General features: G+C 38.3%; 1 protein-coding gene across 1 annotated transcript in view; it reads right to left on the bottom strand.

Annotated features, from left to right (window-relative positions):
• Positions 1 to 937: 937 nt before the first annotated feature.
• Positions 938 to 22,058, bottom strand: part of LOC122418143 (uncharacterized) — a 46,087-nt gene continuing 24,966 nt past the window's right edge. Inside the window, exon 4 of the mRNA XM_043432202.1 lies at positions 938 to 2,785. Within this exon, the coding sequence (XP_043288137.1) occupies positions 2,491 to 2,785 (295 nt within the window). The 3' untranslated portion in view covers positions 938 to 2,490. The remainder of the gene's footprint in view (positions 2,786 to 22,058) is intronic.

Raw genomic sequence — 22,058 nt, 5'->3', positions numbered from 1 at the left:
TATTCTCTTGTGAATTGAAAACATGGTTTTCATTCTATTTTAATTATTTTTTTCGTTAATTCATTAATAATGAATATTATACTAATTTATCTGAAAGGATTCTTTGGAGTACATTTCATCGTGAACCTTCCTTTCAAATTCAGTCATGGAGATTGATTACGGTAATGATATATATGAGGGATTCTCTGTCAAATCGGCCACTTTTTTTTCGACCCTCCTCAGATTTACCTCATGACTGGTTATATCAAAGTACTACTAAAAGGCACTCTATGTGAATTTTTTCAGATTTTTAAATTTATAATTTTAGAAAATACCATTTTTTTCAAATGATCATATCTCGGAAACTTGAAGTAACTGAAAAAAAATGTTCTTACATAAAAGTTGTAGTTTCGTATTAGCTTTCGAGCGGACGACTCGAAATAATTTTTACGTTCTGGTAACGATGATTTTTTGCAAAAAAAGTTGAGAATTATTTTTTTATTCAGAAATAGCCATTTTTTTTGGCTGAAAAATTACAGAATTTTCCAATATGTCTGACGATATCGAAAAAAAATCGCCAGAGTGGCATGGATCGAGATTCTAGGGTAAAAAATGAAATTATACACAATTTATTTTTTTTATACCGGTACCTCGATCCGTACCACTCTGGCGATTTTTTTGCGATATAGTCAGACATATTGAAGAACTCTGTAATTTTTTCAGCCAAAAAAATGGCTGTTTCTGAATAAAAAAATAATTCTTCCCTTTTTTCGTAAAAAGTCCTGATTACCAGAACGTAAAAATTATTTTGAGTCGTCCACTCGAAAGCTAATACGAAACTACAACTTTTATGTGAGAACTTTTTTTTCAATTACTTCAAGTTTCCGAGAAATATTCATTTGAAAAAAACGGTATTTTCTAAAATTATGAAATTAAAAATCTGAAAAAATTCACATAGAGTGCTTTTTAGTAGTATTTTGATATAATCAGTTATGGGGTAAATCTAAGATGGTCGAAAAAACAGTGGTCGACTTGACAGAGAATCCCTCATATATAGTGCACAAATTCATCAAAAATGTTTCAGGTTCCTTTTTCATGTTCATTTACTTTTAAAAAAACCAGCGTCAACTTGAAAAACTTGATGTACTACCACTTATTTGAATTTCAATTATTCCAGAAGTTATCGGCATCTAAACTTTTTACCGCTTTCAAAATCAACAATTGCAGGAAATTATAACTCATAAAACAAAGGTAATTAAAATCTTAAAATTGAAGTGGATACTTCTTCTGGAAGATATAAAGTTTTACAAATAAAAATAGAAAAATAAAAAACTGACGAGGGTTACGAGAATGATGGGATGGCTTCGAATGCCTCATACATATGAAACACTTATACAATTGGTGTCTCGAAGAATCGTATCTACAAAATCGTGTATTTGACTAAAATAATAGGTATAAAAGAGCGGAACTATCAGTGTCGAATAGATAATCAGGACATCTTATCCAAATGTTTTCGTATATTTATCTGCTCAGGCGTAACTCTCCTGTTGTCGTTGAGATCACCATTCGTCGTCGCTCACTGTACGATGATAGTTCATTGGAAAGTTAAATTTACAAAATAAATGACCCGTATCGATTGGTTTGAATTTGATTTGGAAAGCACCCGGTTCAATCGTTCATCGAGGTTGTTCTGTAGAATAAGACCGATATGGTGATGATTTCGCCGCTGGTTGACGGATCAAGACATGTAGTCACATGAAAATCTTGGGTATAGATACGCTGCACGTCTTGACTTGCCTTGTCAAAATTTTTCTTCCCGTAATTATTTCGAATCGGGACTCCGAGTCAAAATTCCCCCAAATTCTTTTATATTGCGTCGTTACAATTAGTAATGATATAACATGCAGTATCATGGTGGGGGAAAACCCCCGCAACTGTGAAAAAAACAGTTGGGTAATAATGAAGCACGTAAACATGGAGTTAGAAAAGAGTTATTGGTTTTTCGAATCGTTCGTGGCTCTGGATCAAAATATTCCATGACTAAAGAAATACATGAATATTCGTAACGTTATTTTGATCTTACGTGTGATAAAGTAAATAGACATTTTCGAGTTAACGTCCCGATTTACCTAGATTTGCTGTCACTGATAATCGAGTGACAGAGGAATTTTTTTTTTATCTTTTATCAAAGTATGTAAAGAATGTGAAGAATCGTATCATAAGTATTCTATAGAAAATCACTGATCAATTATCTGTTCCAATATATTTTTCCAACTTCTGTTTGGACGGTTCTATTTGATATGGTTTGCATACGACCAACCGTTCCTCAAAAAATAAAATTTCAGGAAAACTCTTTTCAATTCTCCTATGTGTACATGCTTCCTGAAGTTTATTAATTTAATTAGTGTTGAAATTAAAAATGCCACTGGTGTCCGAGCCACGAGGAAAGGATTCGTGATTTCTTGAGTCATCTAAAGATTCTCCGTAGCTACCAGACACCAGAAGCCATCCTCACGTCCTTACAAATTTGTAAACAACCCCAAAAACAAGAACACTGACGAGCATCAGAACAAGAGCTGTGACAACTTTGGCGAATGCATTGAGACCAGATTCCGAGTGTTGTTGAGGTCGTCTCGCTGGTACACTTTGTTTGGAGGCCAGACCACGCGCCAGAGCCGGGAAAGCGAGACTCTGGGTGAAGGTGAGTTTGTGTAGTGATTCCGAAAGGGAGTATGGTCCAACGGAGCCACGAGCAGCTGCTCGTAAAAGCGCGTATTCTAGATCCAGAGAGTCGAATACACTGTACCTATAAATACATGAGAAATTATTTCTTCAATAACTCGATGATAATGTAACAGTAAGAATTTTTTTATATTAGCCAATGTATGAATTTAGGAACTCTTTTTGAAAACTTACAAAAATATTCGTTTATCTACTATCTCAGAAGCAATTCAAAAGTCATCAATTATTTATAAACAAAGATTATTTATTAACTCCTTAGGTGGCAAGACATTTTCCACGTCAAGTGCCCAAAATGCCGGAAAAAAAAGTTTTCAAATTTCTACTAAAATTGGTACCCGAGGGTTTTTGTAATATTGATAACCGAGATTGAGCCAATCTCGAAATAATCGATGACACCATCGGTGGCGTCATCGACACTTTAGATCAGGAAAAATTATGACGCCAAATGGTACCTAAGGGGTTAATCGACCTTCAGTTGGTGAAACAATTTCAAGATTCATTATATCTCTGTGAATTAACCCATCTTTTCTGGAGGATCTCAGGTGATACATGTCCTTTCGTTTTCGTGCTATATCTTCTAGATGGTTCAAATCCTAAAAAAGATCTATATGAATAAATCAATCTCTGCAACGCGATTGGAACACTTAAAAGTTATTTCGTCTTAAGAGTCATCGAGCTCACGTGACCCACTCAAAATCGATAGTGGCGCCTCCGGTAGTAAAGTATATCAATTAGGGTGGTTCTTATTTTGGGGTGAATTTTTCTCCTAGTTTAATTCCAAATCTCTAAAACAAACACCACGAGAAAGCTGGGGCCAGTTGAATGAAGGGAAATGATGCCGGTAAACCCGGTCATCGTTTCTACTTCAATGAAATATGTGTTTGCTTTATTTTTGACTGCTATTATTTCTTTTCTATCTAGAATTCACGTCATTCAAGTATTTATGTAACATATAGTCGTTGAAAATTGAAACTACGTTATGCGTATGGCTAAATTCTGAAAAGTAAAAACATCATACGCGCAACTCCAATTGATTCAACTAATTGTCTTTGTCTGTAATGCATTGTTTTCTCGTATTGCCAAGAGTTAATCATTCGATAATTTTTTATTCTTTCCTCTTGAATTTCGATGATAGATAACTCTTCCATCGTTTTTCTATTCGTGGAGAGAATTATATTTTCTAAAATTTCTAGATCATTACTTTGTCTGATATTTTCTTCATGATCTCGAGGAAAAACAGTGCTAATAATAGCACTGCTTTTATTTAGTATTGGCATATAAATGCCATTACTAAATTTATATATCTGTCGTCCCCAGGATCCCTTACTCAAAAATAGCCTTTTTTCAGCACCAATGAAACGAAATACTTTTTCAACTTCTGTCCTTGTCGTGTAATATACTATTATATCCTATAGGCTCATATCAGCTAGTCAAGAATAATGAAACAGATGTATCTAGGAAGCAACCTCAAGAGCATGTCTCTACTTTGTTTGAATACAGAGCTCGACATACTTTGTTGTCATCATCGATTGAAGAGAGATCGATGTATCGGTGTTTTTATATAAATTCTTATATCTGAGGAATTTTGTTATAACGTGTTGGTCAGATGTTATGTTGAGAGACACGGAAAAATGAAAGCATGGTACAGTGATAAGAGAAGAAAAAAATTGAATGCGAGATTGATAGAACAATAAAATGAAGAAAAGAGAAGCCGAAATGATAAGACAGAAAGAAACAGGGTGGAAATAAGAGGATGAGAGACCGAGGGAATGATAGAAATCTGAAATGTGAGATTATAAATTATAGAGAACGAAAAAATGGGAAGAAGTTGGAATGATGGAATACCTAAGCGTGAATAAGAAAACGGTATAGATTCATGGAGTGGGGAAGCGAGAGAATGAGGAAATGATAGAATGAGAAATTGACAGTGTCAGAATGATAGAACAATAGAAAAAGAGAACGGTATAGCGTAAGAAATTGATTGAATCAGCGAATGATCGATTGAGAGAATAAGAACACGAGATGGAAGTATGAAAGAAAGAAAATAAAAAAATTGAAATGCAAGCATGCGGATAAGTGAATGAGAAAATAAAAAAATGATACAAGATATAATGCTGATAGTAGGATAAGAGAATGGAAACGAGAGGATAATAAACCAAGAGTGGGATGGAGTTGGAGAATGCTAGGATGGGAAGATCGAAAAAGGATTGAATGATAGGATGACAGGATGAGAGAATCCCAGAATGTGAGATTGAGAATGATCGAAAGATAGAATTATGGAATGAGATAATGAGAGAAATATCGTGTCATAGAATGAGAAGACAAGAGAATGATCGAGACTATGAGGGACGGGAGAATGATGGATAAATTAAAAATCGAATAATTCAAACAACACCAAGAATGACCATTAAAATTCGAATTTTTTACTGATCTCAAGTATTATATCTGTTCTGACTCCCACGGAGAAAAATATCCATCAATAAACGCGGAATCACAAAAATTCGGGAGGAGTCACAAAATTGTAAAACGATGCAGAAATAACTCTATGCGATGGTATGAACTGAAGAACTATGGGCACTGTGGTTCCGCAAAAAGTCATGGAACCACGAAAAATCGCTTTAAGCCGCAAATTTGTAAAAATATACATAAACGACGGCTCCGCGAGTTCCAGAAAACCTAATAGCCATACGATAGAAATCGTCCAGCTGAGACTCCGTGAAACTGCGAATACTCGCGAGCCCGCGGAACCGTCAAATACCGCCAGTTCGTAAAATCACATACAACCAACGACCCCACGAGATCCGAAGAACGGCCTGCGATACGACAGACCCCGTCCATCTAACAGAGACCCCGTGACACCCTGAATGACCGTGGAATCGTGGAATATCGCGAGAGAATACGCGAAACTGTGATAAGACAGACCCTGTCCTTCTGAGTCACCGCGACACCGTTTTTCGGCCGCGGCGCCGCGTAGAGTAGAAGCAATTCCCGATCAAGTATCATACTCCTGAAGGTTATATAATATCGACGCTGCTTCGCTAGCATTATCTAGCTTTTGCACGAAAATTGATACGACGGACCCGTCACCGGACAGGCGAAAATCAGGAAAGAGGGATGGTAACGTACCGCATAACGAGGATCGATCTCGTTAGATTTTCGTGAAATACCGAGCGGGTGAGACGTACGATTCAGAGAGTGTACAAAACCGTGAGAGTGTCATTGTTCGTTATGTTCAGTGCACTCTAGTTCAGAATATTTGCTCCCGGGAATTATTGTCGTTTTAGATAATTTCGAATTCTTTTGAAAACGGGAGAAATGAATCACGATCGGTCCCGTAAAATAAATTAAAACTCGAGAAAACGCGGTCATGGTGGCAACTTCGCCACGGATTAATTTAGCCGACAAAATAATGTTTTTACTCGTGTTCCAATCTCGTGAGATTGATCTCTCGAGAAACATAGTTATTTGAAATAAAACCGGTTACGGGGCCGTACGCGGAAATCTCAAACTTTTTATTGTTCGTAGTTGATAATTGTTCTTGAAAATTTGCGAGAAAGAGTCGGGAACTAGTGAGTGGAAGAGCGAGTGAGAAGGAGAGAATGGATCGGGATTTCTGACGTGCGCGACAGGTGATACCTCGGCCGAGCAACCGAATCTCGGGGGCTCGGTGACTTTATTGACTCTTGATAATTTTTAACAGTATGAATTCTATCTTTAATAAATTTCTAACCACGAGTCGAAACGTAAAAGAAAATACTCATATAATGTTGACATTTGTTTGTTAACGCGTGCAAATAATAATTGAAAATTTACCATTTCATTGTGTTTCGCCCGTTATTTGCCGGCTCACCCTCCCTTCCCGCTGTATACCAAGCCGGCAAACTGTCATTTCCCTCCGATCATACTGTTTCACTTCGGTGACTGGCGCCCACAGGAATAAGATTTTTTCTCGAAATTATAAAGCAGTATGAGCGGAAGAATTCGATTTTATGGCGAGTCGAGAAAATTTTGGTCACAACAGGTGTACTTTACTATGGGAGGCGCCACCATCGATTTTGAGTTGGTCATGTGAGTTACTCTTAATCGTGTCAAAACGTAGGAAGGTGTTAGTTAGTGAGATCAAGGAAAAGATTAGAAGATTACAGGAAAAAATCAACAGTTAACAAAATCTACAGATCGAAGACTCCGGTGAAAATGTTTCTAGCCACGAGAATGATGACTCAGAGGATATGGAGTGAAAATCGAGTTAGACGATAAACAAGATGAGGAAAAAATGAGGAGAAAATGAGCTTATACGAGAGATAAGACGAATTCGGTGCAGTAAAAAACTTATGGGCATGTATGAGAAATATGACAGATCACTCTGAAGGTTAACTAAGTTTATATACGAACTGTAGAGCATTGAGAATATTGAGAAAAGAAAAAAAAAGAAGAGTTACTTTGAGTCACCGCGTGGGGACTGGCGCTTCAATCGCGGAAAGCGTACGGGAGTCAGTCCCAGGGTTGCCACTCTTGAAGAAATTTCTTAAGATCTTAAGAATTTTCATGAACTGATAAGAAATAAGAAAAAAAAAGTATCGTTAAGAAATTTACAAAAAGTCAAAGAAATTTCGAGAAAGCTAAGAAATTTTTGTTTTCGCTTTCGTTTTTCAATTAAAAAAATAGTTTATAATCTTTTTTTCAAGAACATCCCATCTAGACGTTTCTAGAGAATTCTGAAGTTCTATTTTTGGTATGCAGCATTTGGCAACACTACTATACTATATGTAGTATGTCTGGTTGTCTGGTACTCTAGTGAGGAAGTTCGAAACTAGCAACGTAGCAACTCGTAGTTCGCAAGTTCGTAGTTCGTAGCTCGTGCTCGTCCTCGTAGCCCTCCCGCCCTCGTAGCTAGCTCGTAGCGTCGTAGCGAGACTAGAGAGTAGCGAGTAGCGAGAGCGGGACGTCCTCACTTCGAATATCATCATATTTTTCTTCGTTTTTTTTCAGCGTTGTTTGTTGTTTGTTGTTCCTGCCATTACAGATTACAAACCAAAGTGTAGTGCAGCTCGCGTCTTTTTTTAAAGGTGACTACTTTACTTTCATAGGGATGAATTAATGAATATTCATATGATGCCGTCGTTCTTAACCTAAAAAAAATTACGAAAAGGAATGGATTTTCAATTTCGTCGCTGCACGTTGCAACGTATTTTGTTTTCCTAAGGATAATTTGCAAATTGAATATATATATCTTTTTGATCTCTCACGCGTTGGAAAATGTTGGCAGTTTGTTTACGAGGAAATAGCCCTGAATCTATATTTTATGAAAATAAAGTAACAAGGAAAATGTGGTATCTCCGATCTCCGACTTTATTTATGCCTGTATATTCCCGTGTCGTCCCGACCTCAAAACATAATGCTGTTTTAATTAATTTCTATTTTTTCCTAACCATTGCCATGTTTATATCGTTGGTCATCAGGTTTTATTTTTTATCTGTAATCGCGTAGGACTGACTTTTTTGCGTGATCCGAAGATACACCACGAAAACGATGGACAGCGAAAACGAAGCTCACAGCTCGACTTCGGCTCAACGACAAGTTTTAGAGGGAAAGGCGTCATCAGATGAAGAAGAATATGATTCAGGTGATTCTTCAAAGAAAAGAAATAAAACGGTGAAGAAACGAAAAAAAAGTTACGTACAAAAATATAACAAAATGTGGGAAGCAGAAAAAGATTACAGCCCGTGGTTAACTGCAAGCAAACAGGGACCCACATATTTTCACTGCAAAGTTTGTAATGCAGATTACACGACAGGTGGAGGACGGAGTAACGTAGCGAAACATGCTCTAGGGGCCAAACACTCCGTAAAATTGAAATCGATTAAGAAGCAGCCTGTTTTAAATACGAAAATTTTTGCTGAGAAGTCGACACTCGAGCGTCAAACGAAAGAAGCTGAGCTTAAGATGGCAGCTTTTGCTGCAATTTACAACATTCCGTTTACGGTATTGGACAATTTTCCTAATTTAATCAAGAAAATGTGCCCAGATTCGAAGATAGCCGAAAATATTAATGCTGGGCGAACGAAGTGTACGAAGCTTGTCCAGAATGCGTTGGGAAAGTACTCCTTCGAAAAACTCGTGGCCTTGTTGAAAGTACAAAAGTTTTCGTTGATCATCGACGAATCGACAGATATCAGCGCAACGAAAAACTTGGCGTTGGTCGTTCGATTGCTTTATAGCGATTGCATCGTCGACCAATTCTTGGGATTGCTTGAAGTCTCAAATGCATCCGCAGATGCGTTATACAACAAGATCGTGACGTTTTTCACTGACCATGATATCCCGTATCAACGCAACATAATTGGGTTCGCAGCCGATGGAGCGAGCAACATGTTCGGTATCCATCACTCTGTGTCAGTTCTACTGAAACGAGACATACCGGATCTTTTCACAATGAAATACATTTGTCATTCTTTCGCTCTTTGCGCAAATTATGCGTGCGAAACTTTGCCACGTGTAGTCGAAGATCTTGCGAGAGATGTTTACAGCTATTTTCAACACAGCTACAAACGACAGGTCGAGTTTCGAGAATTTCAACAGTTTGTGTATGTCAAACCGCATAAACTACTTCATCCATCTCAAACAAGGTGGCTCTCGTTATAACACGTCGTGAAGAGATTGTTGGAACAATACGACGGTTTGATCCTCTACTTCACGCAAGCTGTTTTTGTCGATAAAATTTTAGCAGCCGATATGATTCTAGCGAGATTGCGCGAAAAATATGTGCTTCGGTACTTGGAATTTCTCGAATTTGTCCTCCCATTTTTCAATCGTCTAAATATTGAAATGCAATCCGAAGAAACAAAGATTCATTTATTGTACGCAAATGTAACTGCAACATACAAGTCAATATTGGATTGTTTTTTGAAACCGGAATATTTAAAAAATACTGAATTGGAAAAAATCAATTTCGAACTTCCTCACAACTTTCTTCCGTTGGAGGAAATTTATCTCGGGCCGAAAATCTGTATAAATGTTCATAACGAAACCTAGATACGGCGCAACTGATTGATTTCCGTAGACGATGCCTGCAATTTTATATTATGGCATGCCAGCAAATAATGAAACGCTTCAACTTTCGCGAAAAAATACCAAAGATTATCAAGGAGCTCTCAATAATTGACCCTTGCAATATCTCAAATACTCCTTCCCTTGCACCTCTGGCATCACATTTTCCAAACCTTGTATTGTATAATGATCTCAACCAAATAGATGGAGAATGGAGAGAATTGAAAAATTTGGAAATCGACGGCGAACCATCTGGTTCAGCCGTAAAGTTTTGGATCGCGGTTTCGAAAGTTAAGCTTGGTAACGGTGATAAAAAATTTCCGCTCTTATCAAAATTCATTCTTGAGCTACTTTGTTTACCGCATTCTAGTGCTGCTGTAGAACGACTATTCTCAGCTATAAACCTAAATAAAACGAAAATTCGTAATCGGTTGGCTCACAGGTATTCTTCACACAAAATCGTTGAATAAGACTGATTCTTTGAATCAGAAAAAAAACAGAAGTCGTGAAAAAGAACGAGCGAACGCTATAACTTTCGTGTCGTATAGTGCGATACCATTTTTTTATCTCAATTGGTGTTTTTTTATGTAACAAAATGATCACTATGTGATATGTGATCTGTGATCAGAGTGCAAAAATGGTTATTTCTTTTTTTTTTATTCATCGAAACTGAATATTGAATTACATATATCAGCCATTTTATTTCTTTATCCAGAATGGAAAAATGTTGATTTTTTTTTATTTATCGAGACTGAATATTGCATTATATCAGCTGTTTTATTTCTTAATCCAGAGTGGAAGAATCTTTATAATTATTATTTATTTTTTCGTAAAACATTAAAAGACCACACATGTACTTGAAGTACTGGTTTAATCAGAGCAATTTGTGATTCTAATCATTATTGTTTAAAGTTTCTAACTTCTTGTTCATTTATTAGTTAAAACTGAATATTTGAATATAACAGTGTTTACTTATTATTTCCCTGAAACCTGAAAGACCAAGCTATGTTTGTAAATCAAATTAAGAACCTTCAAAGTCCAAATATATCATTTTGATACAACGGAAAAGTCATTACTATCGTTATAAGACTGAAAAGTTTGAAAACATTGTCGATAAAACAAAATCGCAAAAACAAATGTTTTTGTCAGATCCAAATTAAATTAAACGACAATGATTGTTTATTTTTACAAAGAACAAAGAATAGTATGTTTGCCAGAAGTAGAAAAAAAATGTAAAAAAAAATCTTTGGGGGATTCGATCCCCTCGATGTACAGTCAGTACGGTGGCGCCACGGTGGCTGCGTCCAGTCCGCTGCCGGCCTTATGTTCAGCCACACCTCTTTGTCTTTACTTAACACTTATTTTAATATATAATAAACGTTATTCATCCATCCTGTACGTGCGTTACGTTTTATTGACCGCTCAGCCCCTAAGAATCTTACAAATTCAGAAGTGGGATTCGGGAGACCGATTAGAGAAACGGTTTAGTGAAACGCATGCATCACTGAAAATAAAATTACGAACAGAAAAAGTCACGTGGAAACGGCAGCGTGAGCTCATTTACGATTTAGGATACAAGTTACGCTACAAGACACAGCATCAAATTTATGTGACCGAACTTATGTCTAATCAGGTTGTGTTGATACTGTGGTTAGAAAAACATTAAGTGAAACATCGTGGACGGTACCGTGACGAGACGGCTCATTCACGTACGGAAAGATCGAGAAGGTTCGATTTCCGCCATTTTAATTGGGTGCGCTTAGCAACAGTGGTAGGAGAACGTTCGAGAATTTTCGCCGCGCGGAACGTCGGGAAACAAGGCGAATTACAGACGGTCGAGTTATGTAGTGTCGACACCTACCGGACGTAGCGCGCAAACACTTCGCAATCGCAGGTCGGACGAACAAGTGAACAACTGATACGAGTTTACGTTGTTTTCATCAGAGAGGGGATATTTTATATGGGAAGTATCGCTTACGTTATGAACAATAAATAGCGCGACTCGGTTAGCTGCTATTACGGTCGTGTCAAGTTACATTATGCGTTATCAAGAAAAATTTTAAATATTGAACAATGGATGCCGCGAATAAGTTTACGGTGACGCAGCTGAAAGAAAAATTAAGTGAGCGCGATTTATTGACAACTGGGACAAAACCTCAGCTAATCGCCAGATTAATGAAAGCTGATCCGGAGGGAAGCTGGACGAAGGAACCAGAGCTCCCCGGCGTTGGTGCGAGTGGTGAAGACGCACAACTTCAGTTGGAACGCGAACGAAACGAATAGTTACGGCAAGAACTCGAAGTCACACGTCGAGAGCGAGACGTAGCGCAGAGAGAAGCGCTTGTAGCTCAACGAGAATTGAATGCGGTAAATGCGCAAAATCCTGTAAGTATGCCAGGAAACCAAAATCTCAACGACGATTTATGGAGACATCGAGAATAGCAAGAGGTTGCAAGGCTGTCACAGTTACGAGCAGACGTTAAGGGTATCGGAGAATTACTAGGCGAGTTCGACGGTACAAATCGGTATTTTGAAGAATGGGAAAAGCAGGTTCGACTAGTCAAGAGACTTCTTACGGTTGACGATGCGATTATGAAAATAATCATCAGTTTGAAGCTTAAGGCAAAAGCGGATAGATGGTTCCGTTCGAAAGTAGAATACATAGAAATGACACTGGACGAATTGCTCGAGGCAATGAAAGACGCGTTCGATCAACGACCGAGTAAAGTTGATCGGCTCAGGAAGTTCGAGGTAAGAATGTGACAATTGAACAAATCATTTGATAATTATTACCACGAGAAACTTATCCTGGGTAATTTGGTACCGATCGACAACGCTGATTTATTAGATTATTTGGTGGATGGAATTCCTGACCAAACGTTAAGAAATCAGGCTCGTATGCAAAATTTTAATTCAATCAACGACTTGCTTGATGGTTTCCGAAAAATCGGCCTTACGTCTCGTGTCGGTAAAAAGGACGCACCGCAGGGAGATAAAACTACGGTAGAAAAATTAACGGACAAAACGAAGTCGGAAGAGAAAACGCCGAAGACGACGAAGGGAAGAACCAACGACAGGATTATTAAGTGTTACAATTGTAACAGATTGGGACACATTGCAAGCGATTGCCCTAAGCCTAAGAGAGAACGAGGATCCTGTTTCGACTGTGGCGAGATGGGACATACGGCAAAGAATTGCCCGACTAAGGAAACGAAGGATGGGCCACAACAGGTATCCAACGTCTACGAAGATCCAGCAGAGGAAGACAACGTCGAACATCGGAAAGTCGTTACGTACGAAATTAAGGACAGTAGTACTCAGCGAATATTATGTTTAGATACGCTTTTCGATACCGGTAGCCCCATTAGTTTCGTTAAGGAACGTTTCATCGAGAAACAAGGACGTCTCCCGTTGGATGTGACAGATCGTGAGTATTGCGGATGTAAGAGAGTGCGAATTGAGTTTGTGGGGAAAGTTTATGCGAACATTTCATTGGAAATGTGTCGAAGGAAAATCTTCGTCTTTATGTTGTTCCGGAGGAAACTGCGTTGACACTAGCTTTACTGGGGCGCGATGTATTAAAAAAATTCGGAATTCGGTTAACGTCGTCCGACGACGAAAGCGCGTGGCAAGAAATCTTGCACATTAATGTAACGAACGGTAAAGATCGTTCAATTGACGATTTACGAGTGAATGTAGAAGCGCAGTACGAGGCGAGAGTTGAGCTGGAGAAAATCTTTCGGGAATGTTATGTCGATCGCTCGAGGCCTACGGAGCCAAAAACAAAAGCAGAATTAAGATTACGTCTAGACAATCCGCGACCGTTTCACTGTACTCCACGTAAGCTTGCGTACGATGAAAAACAAAAATTACAGATACTTTTAGACGAGTTGTTAGAAAAAAAAATACATACAAGATAGCGACTCTGAGTTCGCGTCGCCGATTGTCTTGACGAAAAAGAAGAATGGGAAATTACGTATGTGTGTTGATTTCAGAGTTCTCAACAAAGCGACAGCGAGAGACAATTATCCCATACCTCTTATTGAGGATCAGTTGACGATTGCAGAAGGCAAGAAATACTTTACGCTATTAGATCTGAAGGATGGTTTCCATCATGTTCGAGTGGCGCCGGAGTCTATTAAATACACGTCGTTCGTAACTCCACTGGGCCTATTCGAATGATTAAAGATGCCGTTTGGGCTTCGCACTGCGCCAGCGACGTTCCAACGTTACGTTAATAGTATTTTTTCGGACTTTACGAGAGAGATATGGCAATTTACATGGATGACATCTTGGTAGCTACTCAGACGATCGATCACCACCTAGAGACACTTGAACGGGTGTTTAATACGATTTCGGATAACCTTCTGGAGTTACGACTCGACAAATGTTTCTTTCTTCAAACGGAGGTAGAATATTTGGGATATGTGATTTCGGAGCAAGCCGTGAAACCGACCAGAAGCGGAATTGAAGCGGTAGAAAGATTTCCGATCCCCGGAAGCGTTCGGGACGTACGCAGTTTTCTAGGACTTTGTTTTTACTTTAGAAAATTTATCGGAAACTTTGCAGCGATTGCAAAACCCCTTCATGATCTGACGAAAGCTAACGCGACGTTTTGTTTCGGAGAAACAGAACACAACTCTTTTAATACATTGAAAGCAAAGCTCACGAACGCTCCGATTTTAGCAGTTTTCAATCCTAACGATTACACCGAATTACATTGCGATGCAAGTTCGTCAGGATTTGGAGCGGTCCTTATGCAAAAGAAAGCCGACTGTAAAATGCATCCGGTATTCTATTACTCGAGACGAACAACCGAGAGGGAGTCGCGATTACACAGTTTCGAACTTGAAACCCTCGCGATAGTTTACACTCTGGAAAGATTCCGTATATATCTTCAGGGTTTGAAGTTTAAGATTATGACCGATTGTAATGCCGTTAGCATGACACCCAAAAAGAAAGATGTCAATAGAAGAGTGGAGAGATGGGCATTGCTTAATTATGATTATGAATTGGAATACCGAGCGGGTACACGCATGCGACACGTAGATGCCCTTAGTCGAACTATCGGGATAATAGAAGAAAATCCTTTTGAGTGGAACGTGACCGTATGTCAAGCGCAAGACCCAAAAATAGTCGAGATTCGAACTGAACTTGGAAAATCGGAAAGTAAGCTTTATGAGATGAAGAACGGCCTCGTATATCGTAAATACGGAGGAAAATTGTTGTTTTATGTGCCTGAACAAATTGGAGAGAAACGTTTTATATAAGTATCACGACGAGTTTGGACATCTTGGGGTTGAAAAGTCATCCCAAGCAATTTTAGACAACTATTGGTTTCCAAAGCTTCGCGAGAAAGTTGATTGTCACATTAAGAACTGTCTTAAGTGCATTACCTTTTCGCCGGTCAGTGGGAAAGTCGAAGGGTTAATTCATTCGATTCCTAAAGGCAATGTACCTTGGGACACCGTACACGTCGATCATTTGGGACCGATAGATAAGAGGCACTTGATAAAGCAGTATTTATTAGTGGTGATCGACTTGTTCACCAAATTCGTGAAACTTTACCATTTCTTGGACCCAAGAAATGATTACAATTTAGATTGTTTTTCGACGAGTTCGATTCATCAATTTAACCCTTTCAGCCACGAATTAATTGTGCTTACCGATTTTTATAAAAATTGGTATACTATGGTTTTTGGGGTCGCTGATTACAAATCCGGTATTAGATTTTCAAAATTCAAAATGGCGGATTCAATATGGCGGACGTCGATTCTTAATAACTTATCAATTTTTCGAAGACTTTGCATCTAGGGGTTTTTGGGGTTGCTGATTACGAATCCGGCAATGGATTTTCAAAATTCAAAATGGCATATTGTGTAAAATGTATTTTTGTATCGTATTGTGTAAAATGTTTTAAGTTTATAACCTGAGCTAGCATAAAAACAGATGATAATCTCTTAATAATTGCAGAATCAGTCTAGAAACCTTTGTTGCTCTGTGACGCTTGCTGGAAAATTTTCCTGGAGAAGTGAGTGATTAGGGCTAAAAGTGTACACGAATGAATTCCACAGGAACCTTAATTCTTTTACTATACTTGGCTACGTTAGAAAATGATCTCATTTTTTTTTATTTCAAAAATTCTGAACTCCTACAAGAAACATAATTCATTCACTGTATATTGTGACGTAACACTCGAACCCCAACCTAACCTCCAAAAACATTGCGACGCGGCGCGATGTTTTGACCGAGCGCGTACAACGACCGGGGAGCCGCGTCACTGCTGGCCGGCGGCGGCCGTACTGGAGGGCAATACAAAGGCCCGATACAAGCGGCGGAGCGCGACACTAGCGGCGTCGCGTATTAAAAACTTGAACTATTATATTTTTTTGTTTTGTTAATTAAAATTCAACGCGATTTCATAAAATATTGTAACTAGACTCAAATGAAGCGGAAAATTATAACGGATCGAAGGAAAATAATAAAAAGATAATTTCTTTTAAAAAAATTGGTATCAATTCAAATAAAACAAGATGCGTGTTTATGACGCATGCGCGGGTGGAGCGTTGATGGGCTATAGGACGCGTACGTGACTTTTAGCAATTGTAATTATTCGAATCATATTAAAACAACTAACAATGTTAAAAAATGAAGAAAATTAAATAATAACGGATCAAATTGAAGTTTTTGTTGTTGAAAATCGCAATAAGCTGAAATTCATAAAAAGCGGTAGTCCGCGCATCGTATGTTAGCCCGCTCGACCAACGGGCGAGCGTGAATCATGGCAACGGGCCAATCAGAGAAGGCGTTAGAAATGGATGCGCAGAACCGATCCGAAAACCGAAAATTCGGCGTTTGATAATTTTATGGTGGGGACACGGGTATAAGAAGCGCTGCGCGACTCATTCGGGAGGCAGTCCTTCCTCAAAATTCTGACTCGGAACAAAAAGGCTGACCTCAAACATTCTGATTTTGGCAAGCAACCTAACCTATTATCCTAAATTTTTCCTGGATGCCTGGAATCTCGGAGCGATTCGGCGACGTTTCAATCCCAGAGTCCAGGGTCCGCACCTAACCTCTAAACTTTCCAAATTTCCGTTGCACGGGATCTCGGAGCGATTCGGTGACGTTTCAATCCCAGAGCCTGGGGTTTGTTCCTTAACTTAACCAATTTTTATTTCTTTTTGCTTGCTATAATCAGGGACGATTTTTCTTGTAAATTTGTAAATTCTGTAAAATTCTCTTTTTAAATTCAAGGTTGAAATAAATCGAGTCCGAGTCAAACAAACCCGAAATTTCTGTAAAGTTTGTAAATCTTGTAAATTTTAAATAATTAAAAAGGCCGCGGTACGAATTAGAGGTTATATCGCGTCAAACCTATAATAATTTCTTTTATTGTATAAAATCAAAACACTTTTGAATTTTCGAAACTTTCTTCTTTTTTATAAGCGAAAAATGCGTAAATTAAAAATTGTTCAAATTCGAAACGGCGAGTGAAACAAAATTTCTCCCAATCAGCGAGCGCGATCGCGAATATTTCACGACAACAAATCAAAAACGAATTTATCCTGTGAAATCAATCAAAATTGAATAAATCGGAATTGTTAAATTTTTCAAAATCAAAATTCCGCGTTCTCACGTTTCTTTCATACCTGCTCCTTTTAAAATTAAGGTAGCTCGAACCGACGCGTGGCGGCGTTCAGGCCAGGTCGGCAAAAGAGCGTTACGTTACAATATATTACAATAGATCTCTTATTTTTTCATAGTTAAAAATTTTTTCAAATTTTTTTATTGACAATGCAAATATAGGAAATCATTTAAAACTACGGTCACGACCTTTTCATACTTGGCGTGCCTTTTTTACTTTTTGAAGTATCATTAGACAGAGAAGGCTCAGAGAAGTCGGTCAAACGCCATAATAGAGAGTTTTTTAGATCAGTTCCTTTTGAATTGTTTCAAACGTCGATTAAACAATTATTGTACTATTTTGAAGAGTCACTTAGACGATTTTTGCATTGTTACGAACTTCGGTTAAACGAATATTTATAGAAAGATTGTATTGAAATTCAACGGCGCAATGAGCGCATAACGCAATACTACTCATTGTACAGTCTCGCGTACTCTACACGCTACCGAAGTAAAAACGAGGGAGAATTTCACATTCAAAGCGTTATTCTTTTGCCCGGAATCCCGGCTTCTGCCAAATATATTTTTACCAATTGGATCGGAGCATGGGGGTCCTCGCAGTTTAGAAAGCGTTAAAAAGTAAGTTTGGAAGCTTTAGATGAATAAAATTGAATTAACAAGTCGTGATTGTGCATATATGCACAACATGTAGGGCTCACGGTCACCTCTTTCTCCCTTGATGCGCGTAAACACGAATATAGCAAACGCGTTCTGAGCTGCGTATAATTTACTCCACCCTCATATTCCAGCTAGCCTACTCTAAGGGTGTGGGTTATAAACTTCATTCTATAGAAAGTTTATCGCTACAGGACCTTATAAACAAAACAGTAACCCTTTTTAGCTTTGCCAATGGCTTAAGGGTTCAAACACGTGCGTGTATCAAAATAAATAATTGTGAAGTATTTGAATGCTCCCGCCTTCATGCCTGCTCAATGCCTCCTTTCAATCTCGCTGCCTCTGGGTAGAAGGTGAGCTCGTTTGTTTATACGACCGGCAACTGTCTTAGTCAGAGGCTGTGTACGTTTGTTTGAATTAATAAAAGTCGTGTATGAAATAAATATTTTTCCACAATATTAAAAGCTTGGGTGTTCTTCATTTCACATTCCTGTCCTCGCATTCATAACTTAACAATAATATTAAAAGATCGTCAACCGGGCTGGCAATGATGAAGGTAAATTTAATAAAGGCATCCAGCCCGGGAAAGTCAGCTATTGTTGATTATCCCAGAATTTGAAGAGACCAAAACTGTGCGTAATCTTAGTTAGAGGTTTAAGTAAGTATAGCAAATATTGTGAATCTCAGAGGTAGTTACACTAACCTATTTTTAGTGACGAGTAAACCGCATAAAAAAGTACGATTCCAGACCACTAATAGGTGGATTAAAAGGGTACTGCGAAAAAGTGAAATTGATACCAGTGTTTTTACGGCTCAATCGACGCGCCATGTGTCTACATCCACGGTATTTTTTAAGGGCAGTTCCCTAGATATAATCAGAATGATAACAGGTTAGTCAAAGGGATCGAAAGACTTTTGCGAGATTGGGGAAGGTCGGGTAGCCCGGTACACATGAAGAATACTTACAAATTTTTATTAACATATTTGAACCTTCTTTTCATATTAGAAATTAATTAAGAAATTAGTAGACTTAGTTCAAATCAAGTCTTCGAGACAGTCTTGAATTTTTGGTAAAAAAAAAAAACACTGGCGGGTAGCTCCGGACGACTGTGTCAACGATGGCCAAATCATTCTTTCGCCGTGCAAATATCACAGTAGTGATAATCCTTAGACAGATCGAAGTTTACACAATCTTGATGCGCCCAATTTTTGTATTTATGACATTGAATCCAATCTGCTTCGTAAGTTTCTACACTAATGATGCATTCTGTCTTGTTATCTCTAAGTTTTTCAGTTAAACTCCGAACGCTTCGCTTTGTTTTCGTTTTTTTTTGGTTGCGAATTCTTGTTTCTCCGTCATTGTGTTTTTAAATGGTGAAAAGGTTAGAATTTCACTTTATTGTGTTTTACGCGAACGCTTCACTAGCCGTTTGTCAGATGGATCCGGAAGAGGAGACAACTTTTTGAGTAATTTACTTGCACTGAAACATGCAGTCGAACGTGCAGTTTTCGGATTTAGATACGCATTATAATTGGTCGATGAATGTGAGGTAAGATCGGTGAGTGTCTGATTGGCGATCTTGTGGATCGCCGTAAGATGTGTCGGTTTTTTCAGTTGAAGATGGTGCTTCTTCAATATTGGATATCAAGGCTGGCGCAAAATCAGAATCCTCGAAAATGTCTCGATTGAATGGATAAATTCCTGAGCGTCTGAACGCATTTTGGGCAATTTTTAATCTAGCTGCTTTAGCAAAAGCAACGTTAATCAAACCAGCGATGCCATAGTCGGTGATTCTAGCCCCTGGGTTTCGTTGCATTCACACCGCACTTTCTGAATGAAATGCAGACTTAAAAGGCTTGAAAAATGTCCTGTCAAGCAGTTGTACTTTGTGCATTATGTGTGGTGATGCGCTGAGCATGTGAATGTTATTAGCACGAGCAAATTCTATCACTGCCAATTCTTTGTAACTAGCATATCCATTGAGGATCAGTAGCACAGGATTCTCTTTTGAAGGCTATGTATGATGTTTGAAGTGCATCATCTACTTCAAGAAAATTTCACTGTTCATCCAATCACTTTCATCTAGAATGGCAATGCTTCCAGGTGGAGCTCCAATCATCAATCAACCATTTTTATCCATTTTTCTCTTGGGAATATAAAAAGAGAAGGGATGAAATGACCAGTTATACTCATAGCAAACATCAACGTTATGTTTCGTCCTTGCTCATTAGAAGTCAGTTTGTCGACTTGCTTTTTTCCCTTTAGTATAAAACGACTTTTATTTTTTTCTTTTTTTTGTCTTCCAGTTTTCAATGTCAATGTGCTCAAAATGTTCCAAAACATCGAAAAATCATATTTAGAAAAAATGTCCGGATGTGTGTGTGTGCACGCGCGCGTGCGTGCGTGCCTAGCGTTTCGACTTGAGCCACTACTCTCCTCCCCGTCTCATTAAACTGCTTCCTCCTTCCTTCCCTCTCTTCCCCTTACCCTTGCTCCGTTTCTAACTTCACTTTTCTTTCACTTTCACTTCTCCATTTCTTCTCTTTTCCGTCTTGTCTCCAGCCTCTTTCTTCCCGTTCATACTCCTTTCTTTCCTCTTTCCGCATACGTGCGTTTTTCTTTCCATTTCTTCTACCTTCCCTCTATATTCATTTCCATTCCCGCACTTCCTCTCTACGTGCTCCTCTCACGCTCCGACAGAGACAACTTCAATGAATATTGTACTTAACATCAATAATTGCAGGATTGGAAATCTTGCCAAAATTATTTCTTCCGATGGGTAGTTCCGCGAGTCGGAATACGGGCTCGTACTATCGTTATAAGTATGTGCGTAGGCTTCCTGATCGTGTATGAAAGAGTGAGCGTGGCTGAGCTCGCAAATGTTCTCTGGATCTAGTTTTTTCATCCATTTCTCGTAATAAATCCCGTTAAATTAGAAAAATAAGTGGCTAGACGATTTTATGTTCGAAGTAATATTTCCAAGTAAAATTTGCAGTGTTCAATTTCTTTTTTTATTAATTAAGTCTGATTTTACTCATTCCGCTGACCGCCAAACCGGCAAAAACCTGTCAAATCCTTTTGTTTGCATCGTGTCGCTCCAGCGACTGGCGCCCACGAAAATAATATCATTTTTCGAAAATCGAATGGTGTGAATAAATCGATTTGATTTTTGTGACAAATAAGGAATCTTTGGGTCACAAGATATTGATAGATTAATGGTCATAGAGCGATGGCCTACGCAGGACCAAGTGTTCAAAAATCAAACTAAAATTCGTTTCTACCAAATTTCGTCGCGAATATAAAGATTACGCAAATATGAAAAATGTTATTCAATTAGCCCATACCGGCAGTGGCCTATTTTGGAAATCAGATTTTTCTCACCAACGCAATGAGTAAATAAAAATATGTAGCAGTTTGCGTGCGCCATGATACCTTTTACACCTGTCATAAAAATGATTTTATCACCAATTGTATACACATTTGACAAAACCGAAGAGACTAAAGCCGGATTCATACTGCTCATTACGAAATTTATTTGTTGCGATTTCAATGAAAACTCATGGAAAAATTATATTTATTATTTACATACGAAATATGATATCTAGAGACGCGGCAGCGTCTTGACGCCAAGTATTAAAAAGAAGTTTTGTAGGCAGAGCGAGTCAAGACGGCCGTGTATCTTTACTTGAGATTGGTCGATTTCCCCTGACTCGTGAATTTGAAGTGGCCATCATTTGTTGGAAATTAGTCGGATGAAAAAAATAACAGTGGGACATGATAATGTGATGTATGCGCTTGGTATGATGAAAAAATTAGATTGGTGTGACATTGGGAAAAGGGTTAAAATGCAGTTATGAAAATTAGGGGGTTCAATTTCAGGATCGAAAATTTTCTTCAACAATATATATATGTCAACTTTCCGTTCCCTTTCCATGGGTGAAAATTTGCTTATCGGGATAAATTCTTGGAATTGGAGCTCGAATCGGGT

Source organism: Venturia canescens, chromosome 11 (assembly GCF_019457755.1).
Source record: "Venturia canescens isolate UGA chromosome 11, ASM1945775v1, whole genome shotgun sequence".
NCBI classification, from domain to species: domain Eukaryota; kingdom Metazoa; phylum Arthropoda; class Insecta; order Hymenoptera; family Ichneumonidae; genus Venturia; species Venturia canescens.
Note: the sequence above shows the minus strand (reverse complement) of the source record. Positions and strands in the feature narration are given on the sequence as shown.